The sequence below is a fragment of the Lissotriton vulgaris genome, chromosome 1_1 (assembly GCF_964263255.1).
Source record: "Lissotriton vulgaris chromosome 1_1, aLisVul1.2, whole genome shotgun sequence".
Classification (NCBI taxonomy): Eukaryota; Metazoa; Chordata; class Amphibia; order Caudata; family Salamandridae; genus Lissotriton; species Lissotriton vulgaris.
Genome location: NC_141685.1, coordinates 1,562,550,895 through 1,562,578,213, shown reverse-complemented (window position 1 = coordinate 1,562,578,213; position 27,319 = coordinate 1,562,550,895). Strand labels below are relative to the sequence as shown.

Below are 27,319 nucleotides of genomic sequence, written 5' to 3'. Positions count from 1 at the left end.
GTTTTCACCCGCCCATTACTTACCATCTGGGGGCATTTTTACCACTTTTTTATTTTTTTGCTTCCTCCTAATTTGGCAGCATGTGTGAGATATCACTGTCTTTTTTTCAGTGGCGCAAGGACTTTTGGTGGGAAGGTAGAGAGTACCAGATTATGCAGTATCTGTATTTCTCTTAGAAATGTTTTTTTTCATTTTAAGTCATCCTGCAATGATGGGCTCAGAATTGGATAAAATTATCTATTTTTCTTTACTTCTCTGTTATACTCTGCTCAGTGTTGCCTTTCAACTGCTTTTATGTTTCCAATGAAAACAATTGTTTTTGAAAAAAAAAAAAACAGATCAGTCCAGGACAAGAAAAAGGGGTAAGGGAAGTCGAGGGAGAAACACACCACACCATTGAGATGTTCATCACAGGAGAGTCCCTCTGTACACCTGGAATGAATGGCATTGTAATAGGAAATCTCAGAGTCAGGCTGAAGGCCCTGGAGGAGCAAGTGGCTCAAATTAATATATAGAAGGGAATCACACATGTGGGAATACACAGGTAGGGGTGCCAATGGAACACCCCAGGCACTTCAAAGGAGATATTGATAACAAGCCACGTAGGAACCAGAAAAAAACCCAGAGGCCCGGAAACACCCAGAGGACCATCAGACAATGTAGCAATGAGACCAAAATAACCAAGGATCATGGAGCAAGAATCTACCAGGAAGGGAGGTAAAAGCAGCAAGGGAATGGAAACTGGGAAAGGGAATAACATAACAAAAGTGGAGGTAACTCAATACGCTGATGAGCTAAGCAAAAACTGAAGTATTACAACAAGCGGAAAGTTGCCAGGCAATAGCTAGCCATTTCCGAATGACCAGGAGGTGCTGTGCTCCCTCCACTGGCCTGACCTGGAAATGTCTGTTCGTGACCCTCTGAGTGTGAGCCAACTGCAAAGAGCCATAATCTACTGTCTCCATCTCTTCCTGGTCTTATATTTTTGCCAGCCTATTCCTAGATGACATTTTGACAACACTGCATACTGGCTTTCTCATAGTGTTGTGGAAAATATTTTTCCATTAGAAAGATAGCACTTAATATAGGTTTGATTCATTTAGCATACCCAGACCACATTTCTGAAAGTGATTGTTTCAATGTTGTGCATTTCATTTCATGAGGTTTACAGAAAATCATCGAAAATCAGCTGCAGCCAAAGTGCCTCTGTATTTACATAGTATCATTTTCCATAGCTGAGGATATGTACTTGAGACAGTTTCAAGGTTAATGTTGTAAACCTCCATTGCTATGTTCATTGTTAAGAAAGTCCATTGTATTAAGTTGCATTTCTCATTCATATTTCTGCCCTATGTAAATAATGTGCAAGTATGTGTTTTAGAAATTAATTGTTTGATTGGTTTGCTCTGTAAGTAACATTTTAAGAACATCTTTCTATGAAATGTCATGCCATGAATCTGTGCTGTTTCTTAAAACATTATAAACGGTCTGAAAATACTTAGGTTTTTATTTTAGACATTTTGCCTTAGACATTCAGATATTTTAGATTTTAGCTAGTTTGCACTGCACATTTTAGAAGTACCGCTTTTTACTTGGTTGACTAGCCAAATTATTGTATCTAAAAAAGAAAAAAAAATTAAAAAGCGGGTTTTCACCCGCCCATTACTTACCATCTGGGGGCATTTTTACCACTTTTTTATTTTTTTGCTTCCTCCTAATTTGGCAGCACGTGTGAGATATCACTGTCTTTTTTTCAGTGGCGCAAGGACCAAGTAGAGTTTGATTTTCTTAATTAGTGTCAGTCTGCTGCTCGCACTGGGATTCAGGCACTATTTTTTCTCTTTTATCATTTTTATTTAGTGAGCACTAGTTACATTACACAAGTTCGCTTTTATTTTTTGGTCCTGGGGAGATTCAGTGATTCTCTCAGAATCAAAGGAGATTGAGCCTTCGTCATCCCTGATTGTTTAGAATGTGACACTCATTCTCCCTGTGTAGAAGGTGACACTTCAATTCATGAAGCTTTATTCGGCACATATAAAATGACCATAAAAGCACAAAGATAAAAGACATAGTAATAGCAAATACATCGATATCTAAAAAGGTTTACAAAAAATATTGCAGACATGATTAATTAAAAACACATACTTTTCCTGGCATTAACACAATAATTTAAAAACGTTGCTATATAAAAAACAGATATCGGCCGATTGCAGATTAAAAATTAAAATTATTGCCTGATTAACTGTACGTACACCATATTTTATGAACATTGGTTTCAAGAATGCAGTACGTAAATTCGAGTACAGTTTGCAGAACAGTAAAAAGTGCAAAGTGCTCCGAATAGAAACGCCATCACACATGGGTCCTTTGCCATAAGGTCTATCTCACCACTGAAAAGCAATTGTTGCATCCTGCTTCGGATGGATAATGTCTCAGCGGTGAGATACATCAATCGACTAGGGGGGACGAAATCCCGCACGCTGGTGCACATTGTGAAGGAGTTTTGGCATGTTTGCCTGGATCGCAAGATCTCTGTAGTGGCAGAGTATCTTCCGGGGAAGTTCAATCATTCGAACTACGGCGATTGGAGGCTTCACCCCTCGCTGTTTGCTCAGATCATGGTTATGCGAGGCCCATGTCAGATAGACCTGTTTGCTTCTCGCCTCAATGCCCAGCTTCCACTGTTTTTCAGTTGGAGACTGGACCCGATGGCGATGGGAATGGATGCTTTCCTTCATCATTGGGGGCAACAGAGGAATTATGCATTTCCGCGTTTGCACTGATACCCGAGGGTGGCGGCCTTTGTCCATCGTTAAAGGGCTTCACTAGTGTTGGTGACCCTGTTTTGGTCGACTCAGTAGTGGTTTCCCACACTGTTGGAGTTATTTGTGGATATTCCCTTCCGGCTCCAAACATTCCCAACGCTTCTCCAGGAACCAGTGGGGTCGTGTCACCCGTTGGTCCTGCAGAATCAGTTAACCCTGATGGTGTGGACGCTCTCAGGAGACATGAGAGCATGGCAGGACTTTCACAGGCGGCTGCCAGCTTTATGCAGCATGGGTTGGCTCCTTCCACCCGGAAACAATATTCTGCTTCATGGACGAGATGGGTGGGTTGGTGCCTTCAGAAACAGGTGGATCCTGTGGGATCAAATGTAACTGAGATTTTGAATTCCCATTTAGAATGTGCAGAATCAGGCCTTGTTTACAGGTCGGTTAATAATTTCAGGTCTGCTATTTCTGCGGGACATGATCATATTCGCCATCGGGTCCAGTCTCCAACTGAAAAACAGTGGAAGCTGGGCATTGAGGCGAGAAGCAAACAGGTCTATCTGACATGGGCCTCGCATAACCATGATCTGAGCAAACAGCGAGGGGTGAAGCCTCCAATCGCCATAGTTCGAATGATTGAACTTCCCCGGAAGCCTGTGGGGATGCATACCCTGGTTTGTAAGTTACTTAAGGGTGTCCGTGTGGCTAACCCCCCTCGGCCCAGGTATTCCACTTTATGGGTGTTTCTAAAGTTCTCTCTCTTTTGGAATCCTGGCCAGATAATGCTGATCTGTCCCTGAAACAGCTTTCTGCCAAGCTTACAATGTTGTTATGCCTTATATCTTGTCGAAGCGTATCAGATGTTAAAACCTTAGACTTGGCTGATAGGATGTTTTCTCCACAGGGTGTCTCTTTTATAATCACAAGAAGGACTAAGACCATGTCTCGTTCAGTGGAGTATCCTGCTTTTCCACATAATAGGAAATTATGCGTGTTGCAGTGTTTGAAATGCTATGAAGAACGTACTATTGCACACAGAACTGATCCGCTGGGTCAGTTATTAATTTCTGTTCAAAAACCATTCAAGCCAGTTGCTGCTGCTACTTTAGCTAGGTGGGTTCGATTGCTTATGTCAGAAGCTGGCATTGACATTTCTGTTTATGGTGCTCATTCAGCTAGAGGAGCTATGGCCTCTAAGGCCTATTTGTTAGGGTCCCGTTTGGAGGACATCCTTAAAGCAGCTGATTGGTCTTCTGATTCAATGTTTAACCTCTTAAGCGCTGCTGACGGCCAACGGTCGTCACGAGCGCTACCTCCCCAGTGCTGCGCACGACCATTGGACGTCCATTCAGCACTAGTTCCAATGGACAGCGCAGCACTGGGGAGGGATATTTGTGAAGCAGCTAAGGTGTTAACGTGTTTTATTATAAGCCTATTCCTCATGTTTCTGATGCTGTGATTGATGAGCTTTGAACCAGCATAATCAGAAGCCTCTGGTCCTGGCATAGAATACAACATTTTCTAGCTATCGCGGCACAAATGTTAGATTCTATTAAGGACACGGAGGAGAGGATTATCCCACCCGTTGGGACAGTTTTTATGCAACTGTGAAGTTGTTATATGTTATATTGTGATAACTTTTTGCCCACCCGATGAGAAATGACGTTGTGGGCTCCCTTTCTCAAGGAAATGATTCTAACAAGAGTTGAGTACCTACTCCGGATGGAGCAATCGTACCTTCCGGACAGAACCGGATGCCTTCGTTTGTTTTGGATTATTCTCCGTTGAGAATTCCTACAGTAACTGTTCATCTCTCCGTTGAGAGTTAAAGACTGTGTTTGTTCTTATTGGACTGATTCACGCTAAGAAAGAGGAGGCCAGATTAGTGTCTCTCCACTTTGTATGCTTGTTACTGCTGTGATTGGCTGTAAGATAAGAGGCGTGGTTCAAAGCCTCTTGGGTATTGTTGTTCTCTTCTAATGTAGTTTTACTTTCATTGGCTGCTGTGTTTTGCAGTAAAGAAATGAGAAAGCATAATCCTCGCCTCCGTGTCCTTGATAGAATCTAAAATACTTGTTTGCGATAGCTAGAAAATGTTGTATTCTTAAAGCTCTTGAATACTACGTGTTAACGGCTGTAGTTATGAAAACATAACTCCAGCCATCGAGACCACAAAATAACTTCTTGCCAAGTTGTGGAGGTTTCTAAAATCAAACTACCAACAGTTGAACTTTAAAAAAAGGGGGAGGGGGCGTGTATTAGTTTGAAGAACAAGGGGTGATTGGGGAAAGCAATTGTCACATTGATTGTATCCACTTACCTGTGTGCTACAGCTGTTTCAAGTGCACACAGAGTCTGTTTGGTTGATGTCCCTGGTTTGTTCTCTCTAGGACACTGGTGACGGAAAAGACGCAGAGTGGTTTCAAGGTCTTGCGACTCAGCAAGTTGTTACTTCTTTACATGATCACTCTCTACAGGGACGATTCCTTCTCACCACAATCAGCCGTGAATCAAAGTGTCACATTTGCGCTGTCAGAGACCCTCCATATTGAAGTGAGAGCAACAATAATAGACGTCAATTTAAACAAAACCTTTCACTTGAAAGTGGTATCTTGCTGGGCAACGATGACCCCCGATCCTGAAAAAGGACTAAAATATTATTTTCTGCAAAACAGGTATGTCCCAATGCTATTGTCATTGTCCTGCAAACAGTGGTTTAGTACGGTCTTTGGGTGAGGCCAAATCATGTTTTAATGTCTCGGTGCATAAGGCAAGAATCAGTTCCATGAAAGTAAATCTTTGTGTGCAATTTCTTTCTTTCTGACCCTGCTAATTTAATCATCTGTTTCATAGTTAAAAGTGTAGACTACGAATATCCCAGAGAGCTACATACATGTTCATTTTTAAAATGACCACAATAGACTCAAGGTCCCTGTAATGGTATGCCACTTGTACGCAGGTTTATTTTATGTGGTTAGCCTGAAATTTTGGCATGGTATTAGACATCATAGACTAACACTGGATACCTTTTGGTTTAGACAATAACATTTATACAAAGACAAATAACACTATAGGGCACTGCCAATGTAAGAGGTGTGTTTAAGGCAATATTCTATGAGTAATTTCTATCTACAGTTCTCACCTTTATATTTTACATTCTCCTTAGCCCCTCCGCAGCTAGCGTCGGCCAACATCCGTTGGCTGACGCAGCCCTGCCCACTGCGATTAACCGCTGCACCAGGGCGCCGCGGTTAATAATCATCAGTCCAATCAGTCCGCCTTTGTGGAGCATGGCACTGTCACCCTTGGGGATATCTGGGCGCTGGGTTGCAAGGTCTCCATCGAAAAGCCAGGTCTTGAGTAAACAACTGGAAGATGGAAGAAACAAGCAGAAAAGGCTAAACAGTGGGCAGAAAAACGAGTGAGCACAAAAATCAAAACAGAGGGCAGAAAATGGAGTAGAAGAGGGTAAACGGAGGGAAGAAAAATGAGCAGAAAAGGCCATACAGAGGGCAGAAAAACAAGCAGAAAAGGCAAAGCAGAGGGCAGAAAAACTAGCGGAAAATGCTATATGGAGGACAGAAAAACAAGCAGAAAAGGCACAAAGAGTTGGCAGCAGGTAGAAAGGCAGCTGAGGGTGACGGACTCATGGCAAGCTGGACAGGAGAACTGTTGCAGGGCTCAAGGACCTGCCAAAAGGCCACGTGAGGTAAGATATAGGTAAGAGCAGTCCTTTCAAGTCACACAATGGATAAATTGAGTCATAGATCTCAAGGGCAGCATTAGCACCCGCAACCTCAATCTGGCTGCTTGCAAAAAAAGAAAACTGGTACTTTTACAAGGCAAGAGTTAGCAGAGATTTTAAAAAACAAAACTTTGTTGCCATTTAGTAGGTTTAAAGGTAGTTGATGCCATCAGCAGGTAAAAGACTGTGCAGTGTCACTTGCATTACCCCATGATATTTAAGTAATAACACCCGAGACTGGGGTCTACAAATGGACAGTGATCAAGGATCGAAGGCTTCCACATTCCAAAAAATGCCTGGTGGTGGCACAAAGATATTTTCAGTCCAGAATCTCTATCCTAATGTCTGGCACACATTAATTTCTTCAGCCCTACGATTTTGAAGTAGTTACTCACTTGTTTCCTGTGCTCCGTTGCCATTTGGACTAATCACCGTTAAGAGCAAATTAATGGCCTCTTTAATGTATTCTTTTACTTCATATTTTGTATGCAATTTATGCAACCACCCATTTACAACCATCGTTATTTCACCTCTGCTAACTCAAGGAAGCACTTCATTGAGTCTCCCTTATGGTAGGCACCCTGACTAATTCAAAATTAGACTGTAGTAAGATAATTTCTTTGAGCTTCTCAAGTTGACCGATTGACTCTAAAGCCAACGTAGAATGGGCAGTAAGAATAAGTAGTGGAGATCATGTATTTTCTGTCTGACACCTCCACCTCCTTCTCAAGCACTTGGAGATTCCACCCTGGTTTTGGGCTAAAACCTCTACTGTGTTTTTTCTCCATCGATTTTTCCTTTAGCCGCACTGTGGGAGGGCGGGTTTGATAAGCAGGCGAGAAGACTGTATAAGTTTTCCAAAAACAGGATTTTTATTCTCAGTAATGGAAGGTTGGGGTTGAGTAGGTGGTTTTTCCTCTGGTTCCTCTTCTGAACTGTCGGGTGATGAGCTGGTACTTGACAACAATTTCCGGCTGGGTGTTTCTTGCCTCTCTTCCTCTTTGTCAATGGGATCTTCGTAGAGGCTCATAGGAGGAAAGAAAAGAGGAAGCTGTGAGGTAAAAGTTTGAGGAAAGGCTTCAGTGAGGTATACCTTCACCACACCCTTGGTGTAAAGAGCTTTCTCTTAGGAATAGGTTTTAGGTTTAGTGAGGGAAGGGATTGTATTAAGTGCTTAAGGAGTATTGGGCGGTGCTTGAGGAAATGCCACTGAAGTGGTATGGGTATCGTGGCACAGTACTGTTATGCTCTGATCCCTACAACAAATTGCCACTATATTCTTGCAAGTAAGTGCGAGGTTACGAGAAACTCTTCCCTCTACTCGAACCCCGCCCCGGTACCCTCTCCCTTTCCCCACAACCCCGCTCCCAGTTCCCTCGAGCCGCTACTACTCACCGGCTCTGCCGCAACTCTCCAGAGTTGCGGCCGCTCCCCAGCATCCTCCGGGCACCACCAGTCTTCGCACCAGCTCTCCTCTGGCTCCTCTGTGTCTCCTGATGGTCCCGCGTCCTGCACCTCGGGTCCCGCGTCTTCCTTCTCGGGTCCTGTGTCTTCTTTCTTGGGTCCTGCGTCTTCTACACTCCTTCGCTTGTTCGTCTCCCTTCCTGGTCTTTTCGTGCCACAGATCACTGACTCATCCCCTAGATATCGGCCGTCTTTCATTGGGCCATCGTGATTGTTTCCGGAATCACTCGGGGTTGCTTCCGGGTTATCTTCGACGTCGGCTTCTCTCCGTCTCTTTGAATAAACATGAGAGGGGCATGGAAGTTGTAGTCCGTCTTGGTGTGGATACTCATCCCTCCTCGGTGACTCCCCCCATGGTGGTACAGCAGTAAGTCCAACTTCTGTTCCCCGGCTTTCCTCACACACACCTTTTTCTCATTGGTGACCTGGTAAATAACGAATTCAACACTATTTATTTTTCAATACATTTTAAATGCCCCTTAATCATATTTGTACAATAATTTCCTGGTAGATTCCCCATGGTATTTTACCAGCTGACTGACTTTGAAGTAGAGGATCCTGTCTGTGTAAAATTTCGAAAACAATGTTCTTTGTCTCCTCATTCTTGGCTTCCTTAGTTAAGTATTTTTTTTGTGAAATATACCTTTTTTTACGAATTTCTTTTACTGAGGATTTAACACCTAAACACTTTTTTCTGATATCATGCCACAAACAAAATGAGGTTTTGATTCTATTAATCTAGTACATCAATTGGTATTCAAGTTTCCGAACTTAAGTTTAACACCCTGCTGGTCAGGAAATTAATGAGGAAAAATGAAGTAGAGGAGACGGCCCTGGGCAGGAGCGAAGTGGACTGAAGAGATATGAAAGGATAAAGTAGCCGGACTTTGTAGTATCACATGAAATTTACCTTGGTTTGCTTCACTCCAAGTTACACACAAGGCAACACTTTACTCAGCTAAGAATTCCAACACCATTTCAACTATTTCAGTCTCCAGATGAGAATCTGCATTGTTAAAGTCAAATTTTCAATGACACAGGGACCTACTTCAAATGGTAGCATTATTTTCTGGAATGGAGTGTTATCAGGATGTTTGCCCCAAAGAAACAAAAAATTGCCATGAATTATTATGAGAAAGCACAAGTTCTAAAAACCTTTCCATATTCAACAAGAACTCCAGTCAAGAGTTTTTTCGAACATCAAGGTAGTCAGATTGCCAATACTTATAACTAAAAAGCTTGAATTTTGTTAATCACAAGTTAATATTCATCAATTGATAACCCAGGTCTGAAAAATAAAGTAACTCACATATATTGATGAGGAATCGGATCCTTCCCCAAGTCATTCATAATTTGCATTGAACAATTGTTTAATTTAAGCATCACAATGGAAATTATCCAACATTTCTCATTATATATTTTAGTATTTTAGTAGCAAAATTGATATTTTTTTTACGTTCAGATAGCTTTATTGAAAAGAATTTAAAGTGACTAAACACAATATGCAGTATACATTGTGCATCTTTGCCTTCCAAACTCAATACATACAAAATAAAGGAATTAGACTAATAGTATGGTGATACAGAAAAAGTGCAGAATAAATGAAATATATATGTCCGCTAGGTACAAAGTAGAAACTTATGGAACTATTAGGGAGTCTAGGGTGGTTTAGGAACTTCCTGTTGAGAGGGTTGTGGTAGTGAGCAATGTTTAGCGCTTGTATCAATAAAGAGTGTGGCAGGCGACCAGAAGTCAGCACACTTGAGGGCCATATGAGGAGGATATACGGGGGGGGGGGGCGTGGCCACGAGCCGAGCATGGCGGACGTGCTTTAGAGTAGCTCTGTCCACTGCCCGTAATATAAGCTAAATATCCTGTTTTTCTATGCTCTCCGATCGCCCATTTAATCCCTGTACAACACTGAGAATAAGGTGATCACTCGACAACCGACTGCTGGCCTCAACAACCACCTGGGAGCGGGCTCGGCGACTGTCGTCTACGGGGCCTGGGTCCCGGTCGGAAGCCGCGGTCTAAAGTAGGACGGCGAGCCGACAGCGGAGAGAACTGCTAAATAGAAACATACAAGACACAGCTATGCGGAGCGGCGCTTGGTAACAGCCGTACAATTCGGGGGGAACTCAGGCAATGCCGTCGCTAGCCGAGCTCTAGCAGTAAAGGCGGAGCAGAGGCGTCCCCTGGGCCGACGGAGGCAGAACCCTGGAGTTACCCAGACGCGGCGCCTGGAGCACCGGGACAGTGCCGCGACAGAGGGGACCTGGAGCGAACACGTCTGACTCGTACACGGGTCCGGAGGCCTGACTGCAGCGGATTCCACCTGCGAGATCCGACGGTGAGCCCAGTGCCCGGTCAACTAGAGGCACGCATCACTGCAAACGGGCCAGACTGGCAGGCGCCATCTTACACAGGCCGCGTCGACCACCATATTACCGCTAACACAAAATAACTCCACATAAGGGCGGCGAGGACGTTGGTGCGGAGCACAGTCTGTTGCGCTGCGGCAAAACCAAGGTACTGAGACGTTGCGTAGTGCCAGATAAGATCTGGAGGGTGGGGCCCACGTAGTGCCACAGAGACTCACGACTGCCAGGAAAAGTACATGAGGCAGTGCCCGAAGTGAATCGGGGGGGGAAATCGGCATCACACTTGCTAGCTCTACGGCTCCCGGGTGTGCTAGGTGCGGCGTCTAATGACTGTACAGGCTGTTGTGGGGCGCCAGACCACTGCAGGGACGACGGCGACCCCCAGCTGACTATCAATCGGGGGCACTGGTGGAGCCTGAAGCTTGAGACGAATACGACCCTGACGTACTGCGGAGCACCTACCCAAGCATATGTACAATCGCCTGTAAAACGGCTGTGACTCCTGAGTCCACGGCAACTATAGGATAACTACACATACCCTGACACCAGATATACGAGAGGGGCATTACAGCCGCCGCCCTGCAGTCGAGGGCCATGGGAAGGAATAAGGCTAAGGTACAAGACCACTGCACCAACGCCGACATTTAATCTACAGGATCGGAGGATCCGCTGGCCTCCTCCAACATGGAGATCATACCGCCTACAGGCAAGAATACACAGGACGCTAAACTAGACCTTATACTGGCCGAAATAAAGGCATCCAGGGAGGCACTGGAGCTGTGTATGGACAATATGGCGACAGGCCTATCGCTCCTCAGGGCGGATCACAACAAACTGGCAGAAAAGGTCTCTGAACACAAGATTGCGCTGGATGACCTAATTCCGCAACAAACAGATCACTCCACGAAAATAGAAAACATGGAGAAACAGATTAAACTGCTCTGGGACAATATGGACGACGCAAAAGGGCGTGCACGCCGAAACAACGTGCACATTTTGGGAATTCCGGAGCGCAGTGAGGGGAGAAATCCCACGCAATTCGTGGAGGACTGGCTGAAAAAGATTGTGGGCCCACAAGATCTTACCCCGCTGTACAGTGTGGAGAGGGCGCACAGGATGCCGGCGAAGCCACCTAGAACATGAGCGCCGCCACGCCCGCTAATAGCACGTCTTTTGCATTATAAAGACAGAGACTCAGTGGCGAGAGAAAAAGCCTCGCTGAGGTATGAAGATCAGACCATCTCAGTGTACCCAGATTTCACCCCGGCGGTACAGAGAGCCAGATCAACATTCCTGGGAGTGAAGCACAAGCTATGGGACAGAAATCTGAAATATGCTCTGCTGTTTCCAGCTTGCCTCAAAATACTGTATGACAACAAGTCGTATTTCTTCGACACACCTGAAGAAGCGGCGGAGTGGATGGAAGTAACGCTGACACCGCCGAATACACAGGACCCGTTCGAAGAGGACCAGGGCGGAGGACCTTCACACCAGGGGGAGCGGCGTCGGACTGACATACATGAGGAACACGCGAAAGGGTCTTCGACAAGAGGAGGGACAACGCCGGCCAGATCTGGGAAGACAACGGATATCAGTCAACTGACGGAGGCTGCGCTGGCGGCACATGAAGCAAGAGGCAAATCAGCTGTGGACAGCCGCTCTGATACGCAAACGGAGGTATCGGGCTCGGATGAAAACCTGCAGCTCTTCTCCAAAATCACGGCACAAGTGGCAAATGAACTCTGACCGCGCCGTTAGAAGACTCCGATTGGTAAAGTATGAACATTGCGCAGGGGGGCGATCGGGGGTGAGGGATGCACTAGCTAAGGACCTACTGAAGAAACACCAACAAGCTCAGGACTGGTGTAAGTGGATCCCTCTCCCCACCACATAGACATGTTTAGGTTCTACCCTTGCCCACGTTGGGTAATAATGTTTGGACCCCGAGGGTTTTCACTTTGGGACCTAGGAGTTGTGGGGTTACATGTTGTTTTGGCACTGGGGTCACAGCAGATTCAGTACACACTATTCATGGTGCAGAGCCCACTGACTCTGCATGCCGCAGACCGGAATGGTGACTCTTAACGACTACAAAATGTGCACCTGGAACGTACCAGGTATGGTGTCTGTCCACAAGAGACTTAGACTATTGGCACAACTCAACCGAAGGAACGTTAAGATAGCTTGCCTCCAAGAGACCCATTTGAACAGTACTGAGAGTGGGAAGTTACTAAAAAAATGGAAAGGGCCTACCTCTTATTCTGTGTTCTCGAGAGGGGCTGCTGTGTGTCTGAGGAACTCAGTTCCCTTTAAACTGGTGGAGAAGAGATTGGACACGGAGGGTAGATATGTCTTCATCCGTGGGTTGTTGGATGGCTCCCCTGTTGTGATTGGCCTGAGTTCGGTGCATAAATACTTCCTATCAGACTTTTTGACTAACTTCAATAGAGTGTTGGCGGAATGGGCAGAATACCATTGGCTTATAGGTGGGGTCTTTAACGCAGTATTGGATGTCTCGCTGGACAGGTTACATCCACCCCTACAGGCCACTGAGAGTAGAAGGCAGGCTGATGCGCTAGCGCAATGGGTGGAGGGATGGAATCTAGCGGATGCATGGCGATTTAAACACTTGCTGGATAGGGAATACACCTTCTACTCACCACCCCATAGATTGCATACCAGGATAGACCACGTCTTTTGCGCTAAAACACTAATGTGGGCGGTGACCATGGCGGAACATATGGGCAAGACTTTATCTGACCACAACCCGGTAGAAGTTACGTTCCAATGGGGTAGGATTCCAACACCCATACCAACATGGCGTCTCACACCGGACCTACTGGAAGACACGGTCTTTCGCACAACACTCGCTGACGCAATAACCAACTACTTTGACATGAACACTGGTTCGGCGAGTTCCCGGCAAATAGAATGGGACGCCTTTAAAGTGTCCATCAGAGGGGAGGCGATGAGTACACAGGTGGGCATGAGGCATAATGTCATGGAAAGACTCTGAGAGGTAGAGGGACGCCTTGCTATGCTTGAAAGCGAGGCTGCTGGCATGAACGTACCCTTCACACCACTTCAAGAAGCACACATACAACACGCAGAGTTACTAGAGGAGTTGCGAGTGCTGGATTATAGAGAGTACACATGCAGACAACATGCGCAAGCAGGGAGGGTAGGACCCATGCTAGCACGAATGATACGAGACGCTCCAGTACATCTACCTATAATGGAGGTCACTGATCAGGGGGGGTCACTAGCAACGACACAAATAGGCATTAACACTGCCTTTAGGGACTACTATGAAACACTATATGGCCCGCACAGACCACTATCTGACACGGCATTTGAAGAGTTTATGGAGTGACTAGACTTGCCACGACTTGAGGACCAACAGAGTGGGGAGCTCTCACGCCCTATCACGATTGCGGAGATATGCCAGGATATACGCGCGCTCCCGCGGAATAAGACCCCTGGAACGGACGGCCTCCCAGCGGAATTTTATGGGGCCTTCATTGACCTTCTGGCCCGCGCCTCCTTGTGGTGTACCAGGAGGCGCTACGAACACGGGGCCTTCCGCAATCATCACTACAGGCTCTAATAGTGTCACTACTGAAGCCGGGCAGGAACAGCTTACACTTGGCTAACTATAGGCCTCTGTCTTTACTAAACACAGATTATAAAATATTGAGTAAAATCCTGCCGACGAGGCTGGCCCAGTATGTTCCGCGACTGATGCACCCCGACCAGTGCGGCTTCGTGCCGGGCAGGAGCACTGCTATGAACCTAAGACGGCTCAGTCAACTCATGCTCTGCGGGCCGGTGCCGGTGGGTACGGAAGGATGTATTTCACTGGATCTGAAGCAGGCCTTTGATTCCCTCAAATGGGACTACATGTTTGCAGCTTTTGCAAGGTTCGGAATACCACCTGAGTATATTGCATGGGTCCAGTTGTTGTACTCCCGCCCAACGGCCCGGGTCCGCGCGAATAAATGCATTTCGGCGCAATTGGACATAGCGAAGGGAACAAGGTAGGGATGCTCACAGTCCCCGCTATTGTTTATATTGGCATTAGAGCCATTGCTCTGCAAACTCCGTGGGTCGGCACAACACAGGGGCATAAATAGGGATGGGGCGACCCATGTGGTGTCGGCATATGCAGATAATATCATACTGTATTTCAGAGATCTGAAAGGGGGCTGGACCCCGTTCCTGACATCTTCGAAAGCTTCCGTACACTATCGGGGCTTACTATTAGTGAGCCCAAATCCTACGGTTTTACTTCTCTGCCTCAGGGGCGGAAGCTCAACTGCCCTTCGCACCACATACTTTACAAGTGGCGGAGACAACCTCCCGTTACCTTGGGATACAGGTGTACAGAGGAGCAAGGGATATGCTAGATGGCAATCTGGGGAGAGCATCCACAGCGCTGAAATCACAGGTGCAATTTTGGACTGCGCTGCCGCTATCGGTGGCGGGCAGGGTGACCATCTCTAAGATGGTGGTACTACCCCGCCTCCTTTACTACTTCACGAGCTTGCCATTTATGGTCCCTGCTTCCATGTTTAAAACTTTAAATACCCTACTAACAGAGCTGGTATGGGGTTCCGGGAGAAGGCGAATTAGCTTAGTCAAACTACAGCTCCCCACTGCGGCAGGCGGTATGGGGGTCCCGGATCTACAGGCATACAACTTTGCCTGTCAACTAAGCATGGGCGGAAAATCTGTTACGCTCGCGGATTTTGCAGATTTTCGGTAAATTTGCGATCCGCAAACGCTCGCGAATTTACCAAAAATCCACAAATTCGCACGCAGCGGATTTTTTTTTCTTGGTGATACAATTTTGCGGCGTGCGGTGTAAGTTCGCAATTGCGAACATGTAGGTGCGGCGGGCAGCAACAATCTCGCACTCGCGGAATTACAAAATTTGCAATTCTGCACAAGAAATCCACTAGCAAGCAGCATAGACCTTCTGAAAATGATGATTTTTATCAGAATAACTCCTCAGGTTGACATTTGCCTGCCCTTTTTTGGATTTGAGACCTTTTGACTTTCTTTGGATCACTTTTGGATTAGAAATAAACTTTCACAAGTAAGTTTGTTTGGGGCATTACATTTGTTGTTCTGCAGAAAAACGAGTTTTGCTAAACTGAAAGCACTCAGCAGGTGCAAAAGTTCAAATTCATCATTAGTAACCATCCCTGTAGTGTTTCCTGACTGGGGCCCCTCCAGAGTTCAGTTGCTAGTTGCAACAATTGTATGACCCTGCTCTGACCCTCACAGCCGATCATGGAATAGTTACAAGTAGGCCACAAAAGTCCTGGAAAAAACAATTGCACTGCAACAGAAAGCAAATTACAGATGAGGAAGCAGGTGCCAGACTGGAATTTTAAAACAGTGACACATTAATAAATCAACCCCAAATTAGTTCATGTCAGTTGAAGCAGGGCAGGTGTGCTTGCTTTTTCCCCCCATAATCTACAGTGATGATGATGAACCAGAGGGTGGCATTGATGTACCAGAGGGTGGCATGGGTGAAACAGAGGGTGGCAGTGTTGAAACAGATGGTGCTGTGAACCTGTGATGATGAACCAGACTTAGAAACAACATAGTCGCGACCGTTGCGTGCCGACAAGTAAGTTCGCAATCGCGAACTGGTACAAAATCCTCGCGAACTGGCAGAAACCCTTGCGAACACTATAAAAACAAAAAAATCCGCAAATTCGCGAGAATTTGCGGGTTTTGCGGATTGCGAGTTTGCAAATACGCATATTCGCAAACGCCAGATTCGCAAAATTCGCCCATGCTTACTGTCAACTGCAATGGTTGGCTTTTTGGCTGACGGGGCGTAACTTGCACGAAATTGACATGTCGGAAACAGACTGGAGTAGGGGGAGAATCCACACTCTGTTGTTGCCAAAGGCGGAAGTCCCAAGGACAGCGCCCCCCCTGCTTAGACTCGCGATTGACTACTGGAGGAAGGCGGTGAGATATACTTCCCGTACCTCCTCCTATGCCCCCACGATACCACTACTAGGACTCCCAGTAGGACTGAGACCACTCTCGAATCAAATGCTCACGGAGTGGCACGATGCAGGAGTATCACAGGTTGGGGACCTGTTTGCAGATGGCAGGGTTATGACATTTGAGGACTTCCGGAACGCACAAAACACATCGGGAGGGCTGTTTCTAATACACGCTGGGGTGCGTCGATATATCGCACAGACATGGGCGCCGGACGGAGCAGAGCCTCTCACGAACCCCCTACTCACAATGCAGTACCTCATGGGATCGGGCAGCCACCTGACGAAATGGATAACGCACGGCATAAGAGAGGGCAGGGCAGTCTTGCTGCAGCCATTGCGGGACAAATGGGAACACGATATAGGGAGACCAGTCAGGGACAAGGAGTTGGATCGAATTCTTAAATTCCCGAAGAAGGTATCGAGAAACCCGAAATTCAAATTCATACAGCTTATGATTCTGCATAGGGCATGCCTGACACCCCACCGCCTGCACGCAATGTTCCCCAACACGGCTGACACATGCCCCGATGCGGTGCGGACGATGCGCTGCTGCTACATATGTTATGGAAATGCCCGAAACTGGGATACTACTGGACGACAGTACATGATGCCTTGGCCAGAATGGTTCCCTCCAAACCATACACTGCACTGGAGTATACCATATTGGGGCTGGGCCCTGTAGAACGAAAGAAAAGCGTAGGCACACATTTCACTGATCTAGCCTTGCTACTTGCGAAACGCACCATAACAATGAAGTGGAAATCGTATAGGCCACCAGATCCTGAGATGTGGAGGTGATTCGTTGGGGGAAGGCTGAGAGCACGATATTGCAGCGCGTAGAGTGTAGGGGACTCAGGAAGACCCTCATATCATTAGATTGGAATATGTTACTGGGGTCCTTTGAGGCAGGTGAGGACGATGCGTCTGACCATTGTGTTGCAGAGGGCTAAAAGATGTGAAGATATGCATATGGACTATGGTGCCCTCTCTCTGGCTAGGGCCAAGACTTACTACAAATGTTGTGAATACTTCGGGGTGCACGGAACAGACTCAAAATAAGCGAAGAACTATATATAGTCCTCTGTAAGGTTGTGGCAGTTTCAGAACAAGTAAACTGATTATAGTAGAGTGGGCCAGAAACCATGAATGCCTAAATATGACTCATGTAAGTGCCAAGGGAGGGAGGGAAAGGGAGGGGGTGTTACGTTGGGAATGTTGTGGAACTTATAAAAATGAAATGATTAATAACTGAACCGATATGGCAATTGTGTACACCTACGAAATGTGAAGATTCCAATTATGTTCAGTCTGTCATAAATGCTCTCATTTATTCTGCTAATAAAAAGATTTTCCCAAAAAAATTGAGGAGGATATACAAAAGCAGTATCTAATCTGTGATTATGGCAAACAGTGTAGCACCAAGCTCTATAAGAAATGTTCGATGAATCTTTCCAATTAACAGCAATTTGTTGAAAGGCAACCGCCAATAATAAGTCAATAATCTTGACATTAAAAGAAGAGCATCATCCCAAATGGGTGGAAGACTACCAAAAAAGATGTGAGTGAAAGAGAAAGGAAACCTAGTGTCATAAATTAAGTTAATTTGAGACCATACTTATTTCCAAAAGCGATACACCTGTGAGCAATTAAACAACATGTGAAATAGGTCAGCATTGGGGGAAGAGCATGTCCAACAAGTGTCTGGGATAGATGAGAAGCGCTTGGATAGAATGGCTGGTGTGAGTAATAGTCTTTTATAAATAAAGAATAATGTTTGGGTAATGTTTGCTGTTCTAAAAGCCTTACACAATTTGGTCCAAATCCCTTCCCACATTGATAATGGCCAGCAAGTAGTAAAATCTTGTTCCCAAGCTTCTATTTTGGTCTTCTGTCTATTTTTATCTGTGCCTTGTAGGTGTTTGTAAATAGTAGCGGCTTTGGGCGTGGTCCGTAGCAAGGTCTGAAGACTGATAGAGGGTTCTAAGGTGTCAGAGATATGTAGAGTAATGGGAAGATGGGAAAGAGATTCCAGCACAGTTGTTTTAAGTAAATTATATTTATTGAAAAAGGAGGTAGGTAAGTTAAATAACTGCTTGAGCATATCATAGGTATAAATTGTGACTCTGAGAATAGTTGATAGATCCATATTAAGCCTCTTTGTCTCCAAGTCTTCCAATGAAAGGGTTTGTTGTGGATCAATAAGTTATTATGCCAAATCGTTGAGTTTAAGAAGGATTTTTTAGAATCGTGAGTGGAGTATGGAGGTATCTCGAGTAATTTGGAAGTGTGCTTTATTATGGGAGTTGAAACGGATTGTGGTTTACGGGAAAAGGAAAGGTATTCACGGAATGAATAAGGAGTTAGAAAGAGGCATTCCACTAATCTCCAAAGAGGATAATCATCTGTAGAATCAAGCAACCATAGAGAAGCCTGACTCAATAGGAAAGCTTTCTGGACACCCCCGCGCCGCACTGCCACCAGCTGCTGCGTGTGCTCCATCGCCTTGCCCTCTGCCTCGCTGCCTGCCTCGCTGCCGGCTGCCGGCTGACTCTGCTGTTGTTTGTTTTTTGTTTTGTTTTGACCTCCATTTGTGCCTGTTTATTCTTACTTTTGTGCCCGTGTTAGCGTTTTGACCTTCATTTGTGCCTTGTATTGTTATTGGTATTTGTTGCCCGTGTTAGCGTTTTCCTTCCGGTCTGCCCGCCTACCTTGCCGCCCTCCGTCTTCCCTCTCCGCTCCCCGCTTCCCGCCACCACCGCTGACCCCGCCCCTTTTTTCCTTCTGTTCCCTCCCCGCTCCCGCCTCCCAGCTGCTCCGCCCACCCGCGCACTTGGCCTTATATGGCGACCGTGCGACGCAGGTGAGTGTGACCCACTTGTGGGACACCCCTGCGCCGCACGGCCACCAGCTGCTGCGTGTGCCCCATCGCCTTGCCCTCTGCCTCGCTGCCTGCCTCGCTGCCGGCTGCCGGCTGACTCTGCTGTTGTTTGTTTTTTGTTTTGTTTTGACCTCCATTTGTGCCTGTTTATTCTTACTTTTGTGCCCGTGTTAGCGTTTTGACCTTCATTTGTGCCTTGCATTGTTATTGGTATTTGTTGCCCGTGTTAGCGTTTTCCTTCCTGTCTGCCTGCCTACCTCGCCGCCCTCCGTCTTCCCTCCCCGCTCCCCGCTTCCCGCCACCACCGCTGACCCCGCCCCTTTTTTCCTTCTGTTCCCTCCCCGCTCCCGCCTCCCAGCTGCTCCGCCCACCCGCGCACTTCGCCTTATATGGCGACCGTGCGAACGCGCAGCGTTCACGCGCAGCGGGCGCGCCGATTGTGCGCCGAAGGCGCGCCAAAGGTAAGCCCGTCTGCGCCCGTCCGTGACCGGATCGCGACCAGCGCCAGGACCCCTGGCCCACGAAGACCCCGACCTACCCGCCTGTCGTACTCCGCCGCCACCCTCACCGCACTCAACGCCGGCCGACTCCCAGAATGCCACCAAGCCACACCACGACGCACCCATGGACCTTTCAGCTGCCACGCCTGCAAATTCACCTGCATCCGGACCTGCCTCGCACCAGCACCCGCCAAGTCGAACACCAGCAGCACCCACCTCAAGTGCATCCTGCTCAACACCCGCTCCGTCCACAGACACGCCATCGAACTCTGGAACCTCCTAACGCCACAGCCCCTGACGTTGCCTTCCTCACGGAGACCTGGATGAACGCCTCTTCTGCTCCCGACATCGCCATTGCTATCCCAGAGGGCTACAAGATCGTCCGGAGGGACCGCAACGCCAACCAGATGGGAGGAGGCATCGCCATCATCCACAGGAACACCATCCGTCTCACGACCAGCACCGACAACACCCTGACCAGCGCCGAACACCTGCATTTCCAGATCCACACCAACCCGAACACCACCCTCAGAGGCACCCTGATCTACCGACCCCCGGGACCACGCACACAATTCAGCGAGGACATCGCCGACTTCGTCAGCCCGCATGCCCTCCCCTCCGCTGACTACATCCTCCTGGGGGACCTCAACTTCCACCTGGAGAACAACAACGACCACAACACCAGCACCCTGCTCGACAACCTCGCCAATCTTGGACTCAAGCAACTGGTGTCCACCCCCACCCACCTCGCCGGACACACACTCGACGCAGTCTTCTCTTCCAGCACAGACATCGACTTCAGCCACGCCACAGAGCTTCAATGGACGGACCACAGCTGCGTCCACTTCACCTTCAAGAGAACGACGACCCACCACCACCAGCAACAGGCCGCCCGCAGAAGCTGGAACAAGATCACAGCAGACCAGCTCGCCACCTCCCTGAGCCAGCACCCTCCTGCCAGCTCAGCGAACCCCAGCCAGGCCGCCGACAACCTCACGAAGTGGATCAGCAACTGTGCGGACGAGCTCGCCCCGCTGAGGACCCCGCCCAGCAGACCCAGCAGCAAGAAAGCCCTGTGGTTCACCGACGAACTCAAGAGCTCCAAGAAGAACTGCCGAGCCCTCGAGAAAGTCTGGAGAAGGGAACCTACACCGGACAACAGGACCACCCTCAAGCTGGCCACTCGGAAGCACCACCAGCTGATCCGCGCTGCCAAGAAAACTGAATTCAAGGACCGGCTGGACAACAACGCACACAACAGCAAGGAACTCTTCAACATCGTGAAAGAGCTATCCAACCCCAGCGCAGGAAACAACAACATCACCCCATCGCAAGACCTCTGCAACTCCCTCGCTTCATACTTCCACAACAACGCGGACATACACAACAGCTTCAACAACCAACCAACGCACACCACGACCGAACCACCACCCCCCACCACCACCCTCCGCGCCTGGACCCCGATGAGCACCGAAGACACCATCCGCACGATGAACTCCATCCACTCCGGATCACCGACCGACCCCTGCCCTCACCACGTCTTCAACAAGGCCGACGCTGTCATCGCACCCCACCTGCGAGACATCATCAACACATCCTTCGACACCGCCACCTTCCCTGAGAGCTGGAAGCACGCCGAACTCAGCGCTCTGCTCAAGAAACCAACAGCGGACCCAACCGAACTCAAGAACTACCGCCCCATCTCGCTCCTCCCGTTTCCAGCCAAAGTCATCGAGAAGACCGTCAACAAGCAGATGGCCGCCTTCCTCGAGACGAATGGATCCCTCGACCCCTCACAGTCCGGCTTCCGAGCCAATCACAGCACCGAGACCGCCCTCATCGCCGCCACCGATGACATCCGAGCCCTGATGGACAACGGAGAAACAGCGGCCCTCATCCTCCTAGACCTCTCCGCGGCATTCGACACTGTCTGCCACCGCACCCTAGTACAGCGCCTCAGCAACGTCAGAATCCAGGACAAGGCGCTGGAATGGATCATCTCCTTCCTCGACGGAAGAACTCAGAGAGTCCGCCTACCACCGTACAAGTCAGAGGCCTCCGAAGTCATCTGCGGCGTCCCTCAAGGATCCTCTCTGAGCCCCACCCTCTTCAACGTCTACATGAGCCCCCTCGCGGCCATCGCACGCCAACACAACCTCAGCATAATCTCCTACGCCGACGACACCCAGCTGATCCTCTCCCTGACCAACGACCCCGCCTCCGCCAGAGCCAACCTGCACGAAGGGATGAAAGAGGTAGCCGAGTGGATGACGACCAGCCGCCTGAAACTGAACTCTGACAAGACGGAGGTCCTCATCCTGGGCTCTTCACCCTCCGCCTGGGACGACTCCTGGTGGCCTCCCGCCCTGGGCACCGCACCCAAACCGACAGACCATGCACGCAACCTGGGCTTCATCCTGGACTCCTCCCTCTCCATGACCAGGCAAGTCAACAACGTCTCCTCGGCGTGCTTCAACATCCTACGCATGCTACGGAAGATCTTCTGGTGGATCCCCACCGAGACCAGGAAGACCGTCACCCAGGCCCTCGTCACCAGCCGACTGGACTACGGCAACGCCCTCTACGCCGGCACCACCGCCAAGCTCCAGAAGAGACTCCAGCGGATCCAGAACGCCTCAGCCAGACTCATCCTCGACATCCCACGAACCAGCCACATCTCCGGACATCTGAGAGACCTTCACTGGCTCCCCGTCAACAAAAGAATCACCTTCCACCTCCTCACCCACGCACACAAAGCCCTACACGACCAAGGCCCGAGCTACCTCAACAGCCGGATCAACTTCTACGCTCCCAAACGCCACCTCCGATCAGCCAACCACGCCCTCGCCGCCGTCCCCCGCATCCGAAGAGCGACTACAGGAGGAAGGTCCTTCTCCTACCTGGCCGCCAAGACCTGGAACTCCCTCCCGACCGACCTCCGCCTGACCCAAGACCACCTCTCCTTCAGGAAGAAGCTGAAGACCTGGCTGTTCGAGCAGTAGCGGCACCCCCCCTTCCCCCAGCGCCTTGAGACCCTACGGGTATGTAGCGCGCTCTATAAGTGTCATTGATTGATTGATTGATTGATTGGTAAGCCTGAAAATCTGGGAAATTGACACACCCCCACCCCCCCTCCCCCCACCCCCCTCTGATTTAGGGCAAATAATTTCAGCATGGACATTCTAGGTTTTTTGTTACCCCATAGAAAAGAGGATGGAGTGGAGTTGTCTTTTTTAATTGGGACCGGGATGTCCGAAATAGTATATAAAACGATGGTCGTTAACATCATCTTTATGGTATCCAAGCAACCCCACCAAGACCGATAAAGAGGATGCCATTTAGCGGTTAATTCTGATAATTTTTTAATACACTTATTCATACATAACATTACTGTTTCTGAAATTTAAGACGTAAAGTGAACACCTAGATATTTAATATTATTGGGATTCCATTTAAAGTGGGAGGTTTGAAATTCTGAACTAAAAGTATATTTTGTTAAAGGCAATATTTCACATTTGTCATTGTTCAGCTTGTATTCAGAAAGCTGTCACCTACCCTAAAAAGGCAGGAATTGATTCTTCTGGATTGGATATGAAGAGTAGAATGTCATCAGCATAAGCCGTAAGTTTGATGTGGACATTCGGTGTTTGAAACCCATAGATATTGGGGTTTTGGCACAGTTTGGAAACGGCTCAAGGGCCAAATTAAAGAGGAAAGGTGATAAAGGACAGCCTTGTCGCACTCCTCTGCCTAAATTAAAGAAAGGGGAGATTAAACCAATAGGACATATTGCTGCTCGAGGTTTAGAGTAAAGGAGAGATAACAGATTTATAAAATTTGGGCCAAATCCAAACCATTCTAGAGTATAAAATAAATATTTCCATTCAACTCTATCAAAAGCCTTTTCGGCATCTAGTGCTATTGCAGCCAAAGAGTGATCAAGATGGGATGATTTTGATAGAATATCGAAAAAGAGTTGTGTATTATCAGTAATGACTCGACCCTTGAAAAAGCCAGATTGTTCTTTCCCTAGTAAATTTGGTAAAAAGGAATCTAGACGTATGGCTAAAGCTTTAGAATTTTTTTCATAATCGATATTACCAAGTGAGATAGGTCTATAGTTCTTGCAGTGCTTGGAATCCTTACCTTCCTTGGGGATAAGACAGATGTGGGCTTCTGAAAAAGAGCCGGAGGAATTATTGGAAGAGGAAAAAAAGCTAATAAGTGAATGTAGCTTGGGGATTAAGAGCTTGGAAAAATGAGTATAAAACTCCCAGGTACCCTTACGGGAGCAACGTCACCACAGCGCCGGCGCCAGCACTCAAAGCGCTCCCGCACCCAGGCTAAGCGGGACGCGCTCACCTCTCTGCCGAGACGCCGTGAGGGGAACGGCTGACTCCGGGCCATATTTCTATCTTCAAGGTCCCCTTGCTGCACCAGCAGCCACAGCGCCGTGAGGGGAACGGCTTGTTAGCTGACCACCAGTCCCGTGAGGGGGACAGCATCGCGGCTCTACTACCGCCGCCTACAACTCCCAGGTACCCTTACGGGAGCAACGTCACCACAGCGCCGGCGCCAGCACTCAAAGCGCTCCCGCACCCAGGCTAAGCGGGACGCGCTCACCTCTCTGCCGAGACGCCGTGAGGGGAACGGCTGACTCCGGGCCATATTTCTATCTTCAAGGTCCCCTTGCTGCACCAGCAGCCACAGCGCCGTGAGGGGAACGGCTTGTTAGCTGACCACCAGTCCCGTGAGGGGGACAGCATCGCGGCTCTACTACCGCCGCCTACAACTCCCAGGTACCCTTACGGGAGCAACGTCACCACAGCGCCGGCGCCAGCACTCAAAGCGCTCCCACATCCACGCACCGCGGGACGCGCGCGGGCTAAGCCCGGGCAAAGGGCGGGCCCTCTTAGGCCCTCAGAGGCCGGAGGAGGTCGGGTTGGGTCCAGCCCTCTAACGCATTGAGAATAAGGTATTTGCCACTGATTTGTGTGACTGTGTATTTTACATTGAGAATAAGGAACTTGAGAACACTTTGCATCTTACCGGTCTGGGACAAAGAACTTAATACTGATCAACCAACACTAGTGATTCGATATCAGACTGTGAGCTCACGTATAAACTGTCCCAGGTATTGGCACTTCTTTACTAGTCTGTCGATTGTTGCAGTATCTGGCACAGGCCCCACATCCTGATTTCAATAGGTGATTATACCCATAGTCTATTGCCAGTTATAGTCAACATGTCTCCAAGGGGAAGCCGCAGTAGAACTGCAGCAGCCGGGGGTAACAGCAAAATCTGCAAAACTGGCCCCATTGACAATTTTATAACCAAGGCAAATGACGCTATAAATCAGGGTATATCCATTCTAGAACGCAGGGTGTCGCAAGATCTTGCCCATGCTAGACGCTCCTCTTTGGGACTTATTGCTTCCGCAACTACTCCTATCCAGGTCTTGCCTATAAATAATGGTCCTGTACTACATACAGGCGCTGATGTCCATACCATCCCAAATGTGGTGAATTTATCTGCCTCCATTCCCCTGATAGACTCCGACACGGACATTAGTCTTGATTTAGAGAAGACTCCTGACCTACATATGACCCCCTCACCGGAAATTATACCGGTAGACAACACCAGGGAATTAAGGGGAAGACGAGAGGGTGCCATTAAGAAACTGCAATTGAACCAAAATGCACCTACGTCTAAAACCCTTAAGGTCAGTAAACAAAAACAAGTCCTGCCCCAATATCAAGGGGAAGAGATTAATTTAAATCCCAATCCAAACACAAGTAGGACTGAGGAGACATTTAATGACCCCAGGGAGCATGAGGTTGGTATAAGTAAAGAAATGGATGATAGGACAATCGACCGCACCGATTTGGTGAATGACCATATGTTGGCCAAATTGGGCGAACTTCTTAGTATCTATCTATCTCCTATCGAAAGTAGGCTCGCCCGGATAGAAAAGCAATTAGCGGAACTAATCACGCCCATTAGGAGCTTATCTAAAACAATTGTTGTAAATGATGTTATCAAACCCACTTTTACTAAAACAGTAGGCTTAGCGGGCTCAGACTCTAATATCTCCCAAGTACCATCTGTAAATATAGTCAATTTACCCAAACCTGCCCCACTTTTACCAAAGGGAATAAGTGTCAGTCAACCAATAGTTAACTGTGACAAGACAGCGCCAGCTATAAGGAAGGATGATAATAACACCAAAACTATCACTAGACCTGCGGTCGGCCAGCCGCCAAAACTTGGAGGTGGTTCCCTTTTGGTTCAACCGACACAAAAAACAACTAGACAGGTACCTTCTCGTATTAATTTACCACCAGAATGCGGGGCTTATGTTCTTGTTTTAGTTAATGTTACCAAACTAAGGAAGGATCAAGAAGAGACCCCCTCATCCCTTAAAAACAAAACCTTACATTGGTTAATTGCAAATTGCAATTTTCCAATAGAGGGTGCTAGGGAAATTATGAATACACAGCGGGTGGGTTGGATAGGCCCACTCAGGAAAAAGTTTGAGGGCGATTGTGTTATAATTAACTTTAAGAATCCACAGTGGGCAGAGAAAACATTAGTAAATGCCCCACCACCCTCAAACCAAGAATTTAACACCACACTCCTTCCATTAGGTTATTTTTACAGACACTTGATACCCCAGAATGAAATCATGGAGAGCCATCCTATCACTTTTCATCATGATTTGAATGTTGGGGCAAGATTCAAATCTCCGCTCTTCATACAAAATCAGGATTTTGGTAATTCGAATGATCACAATAATTGGTGGAACCAAATGTCAAAACAGATGCCAGTGTTAACACCCCCTATTCATTATCCGCACCATTCTGGTTTCTCAAACATGCACCAATTTAACTACAGAGACAGATCTTATCCTGCCCCCGAACTTCTTTCGTTTCAATCGATGACTGAAGCAAGGCCAACATTCAACATTCCTACTTATAACCGTTTTGAATATTTTTCTAATTTAGATGACCAGGATTGACTAAATACACTGCCTAAAACCCACGTTGACAACCCAGCTACAGTCGCCATACAAGAGGGTCAGTCAGCCTCGATTGTTGATTATCAGGTTTCAATTGCTACTGTAGAAATCCTGGAATCAAAATTTGTTCAAAGTAACCAAACTGATGTTGTTAACGTTAGTTCTGTTAATACAGTAAGTACTTGTAATAGGGTTAGGCTAGGCAACTATTGCAATATTCATGGGTTATCTATCCTAAGTTGGAATGTTGCAGGCTTGGAATCTAAATTATCTGACCCAGCATGGCTTGAGATTATTAATGATGCGGACATTCTTATGTTTCAAGAAACATGGGCTGTTGGCAATGTGTTTATAGAGGGCTATCACTGTTTCAGCCTAACTTCGCCTAAACCAAGTTTTGGCAGAGCGGTGGGTGGCCTCTTTGTCGGGATCAAGATTCTTGCAGGTGGCATAATTAAAAACCTGCAGAGCGATGGCCCGCAAAATTCTAACATTCAGATTCTTGAATATAAGTTGAAGTCAAAGAC

The 27,319-nt window shown here is 47.6% G+C and overlaps 1 protein-coding gene across 3 annotated transcripts in view; it reads left to right on the top strand.

Moving 5' to 3' along the window:
- Positions 1-27,319, top strand: part of LOC147750815 (uncharacterized) — a 702,597-nt gene that overhangs the window by 575,954 nt on the left and 99,324 nt on the right. For all 3 annotated transcript variants that reach the window (XM_086937011.1, XM_086937002.1, XM_086937022.1), the window contains one exon: positions 5,165-5,449. In XM_086937011.1, the coding sequence (XP_086793137.1) occupies positions 5,165-5,449 (285 nt within the window). The remainder of the gene's footprint in view (positions 1-5,164; positions 5,450-27,319) is intronic.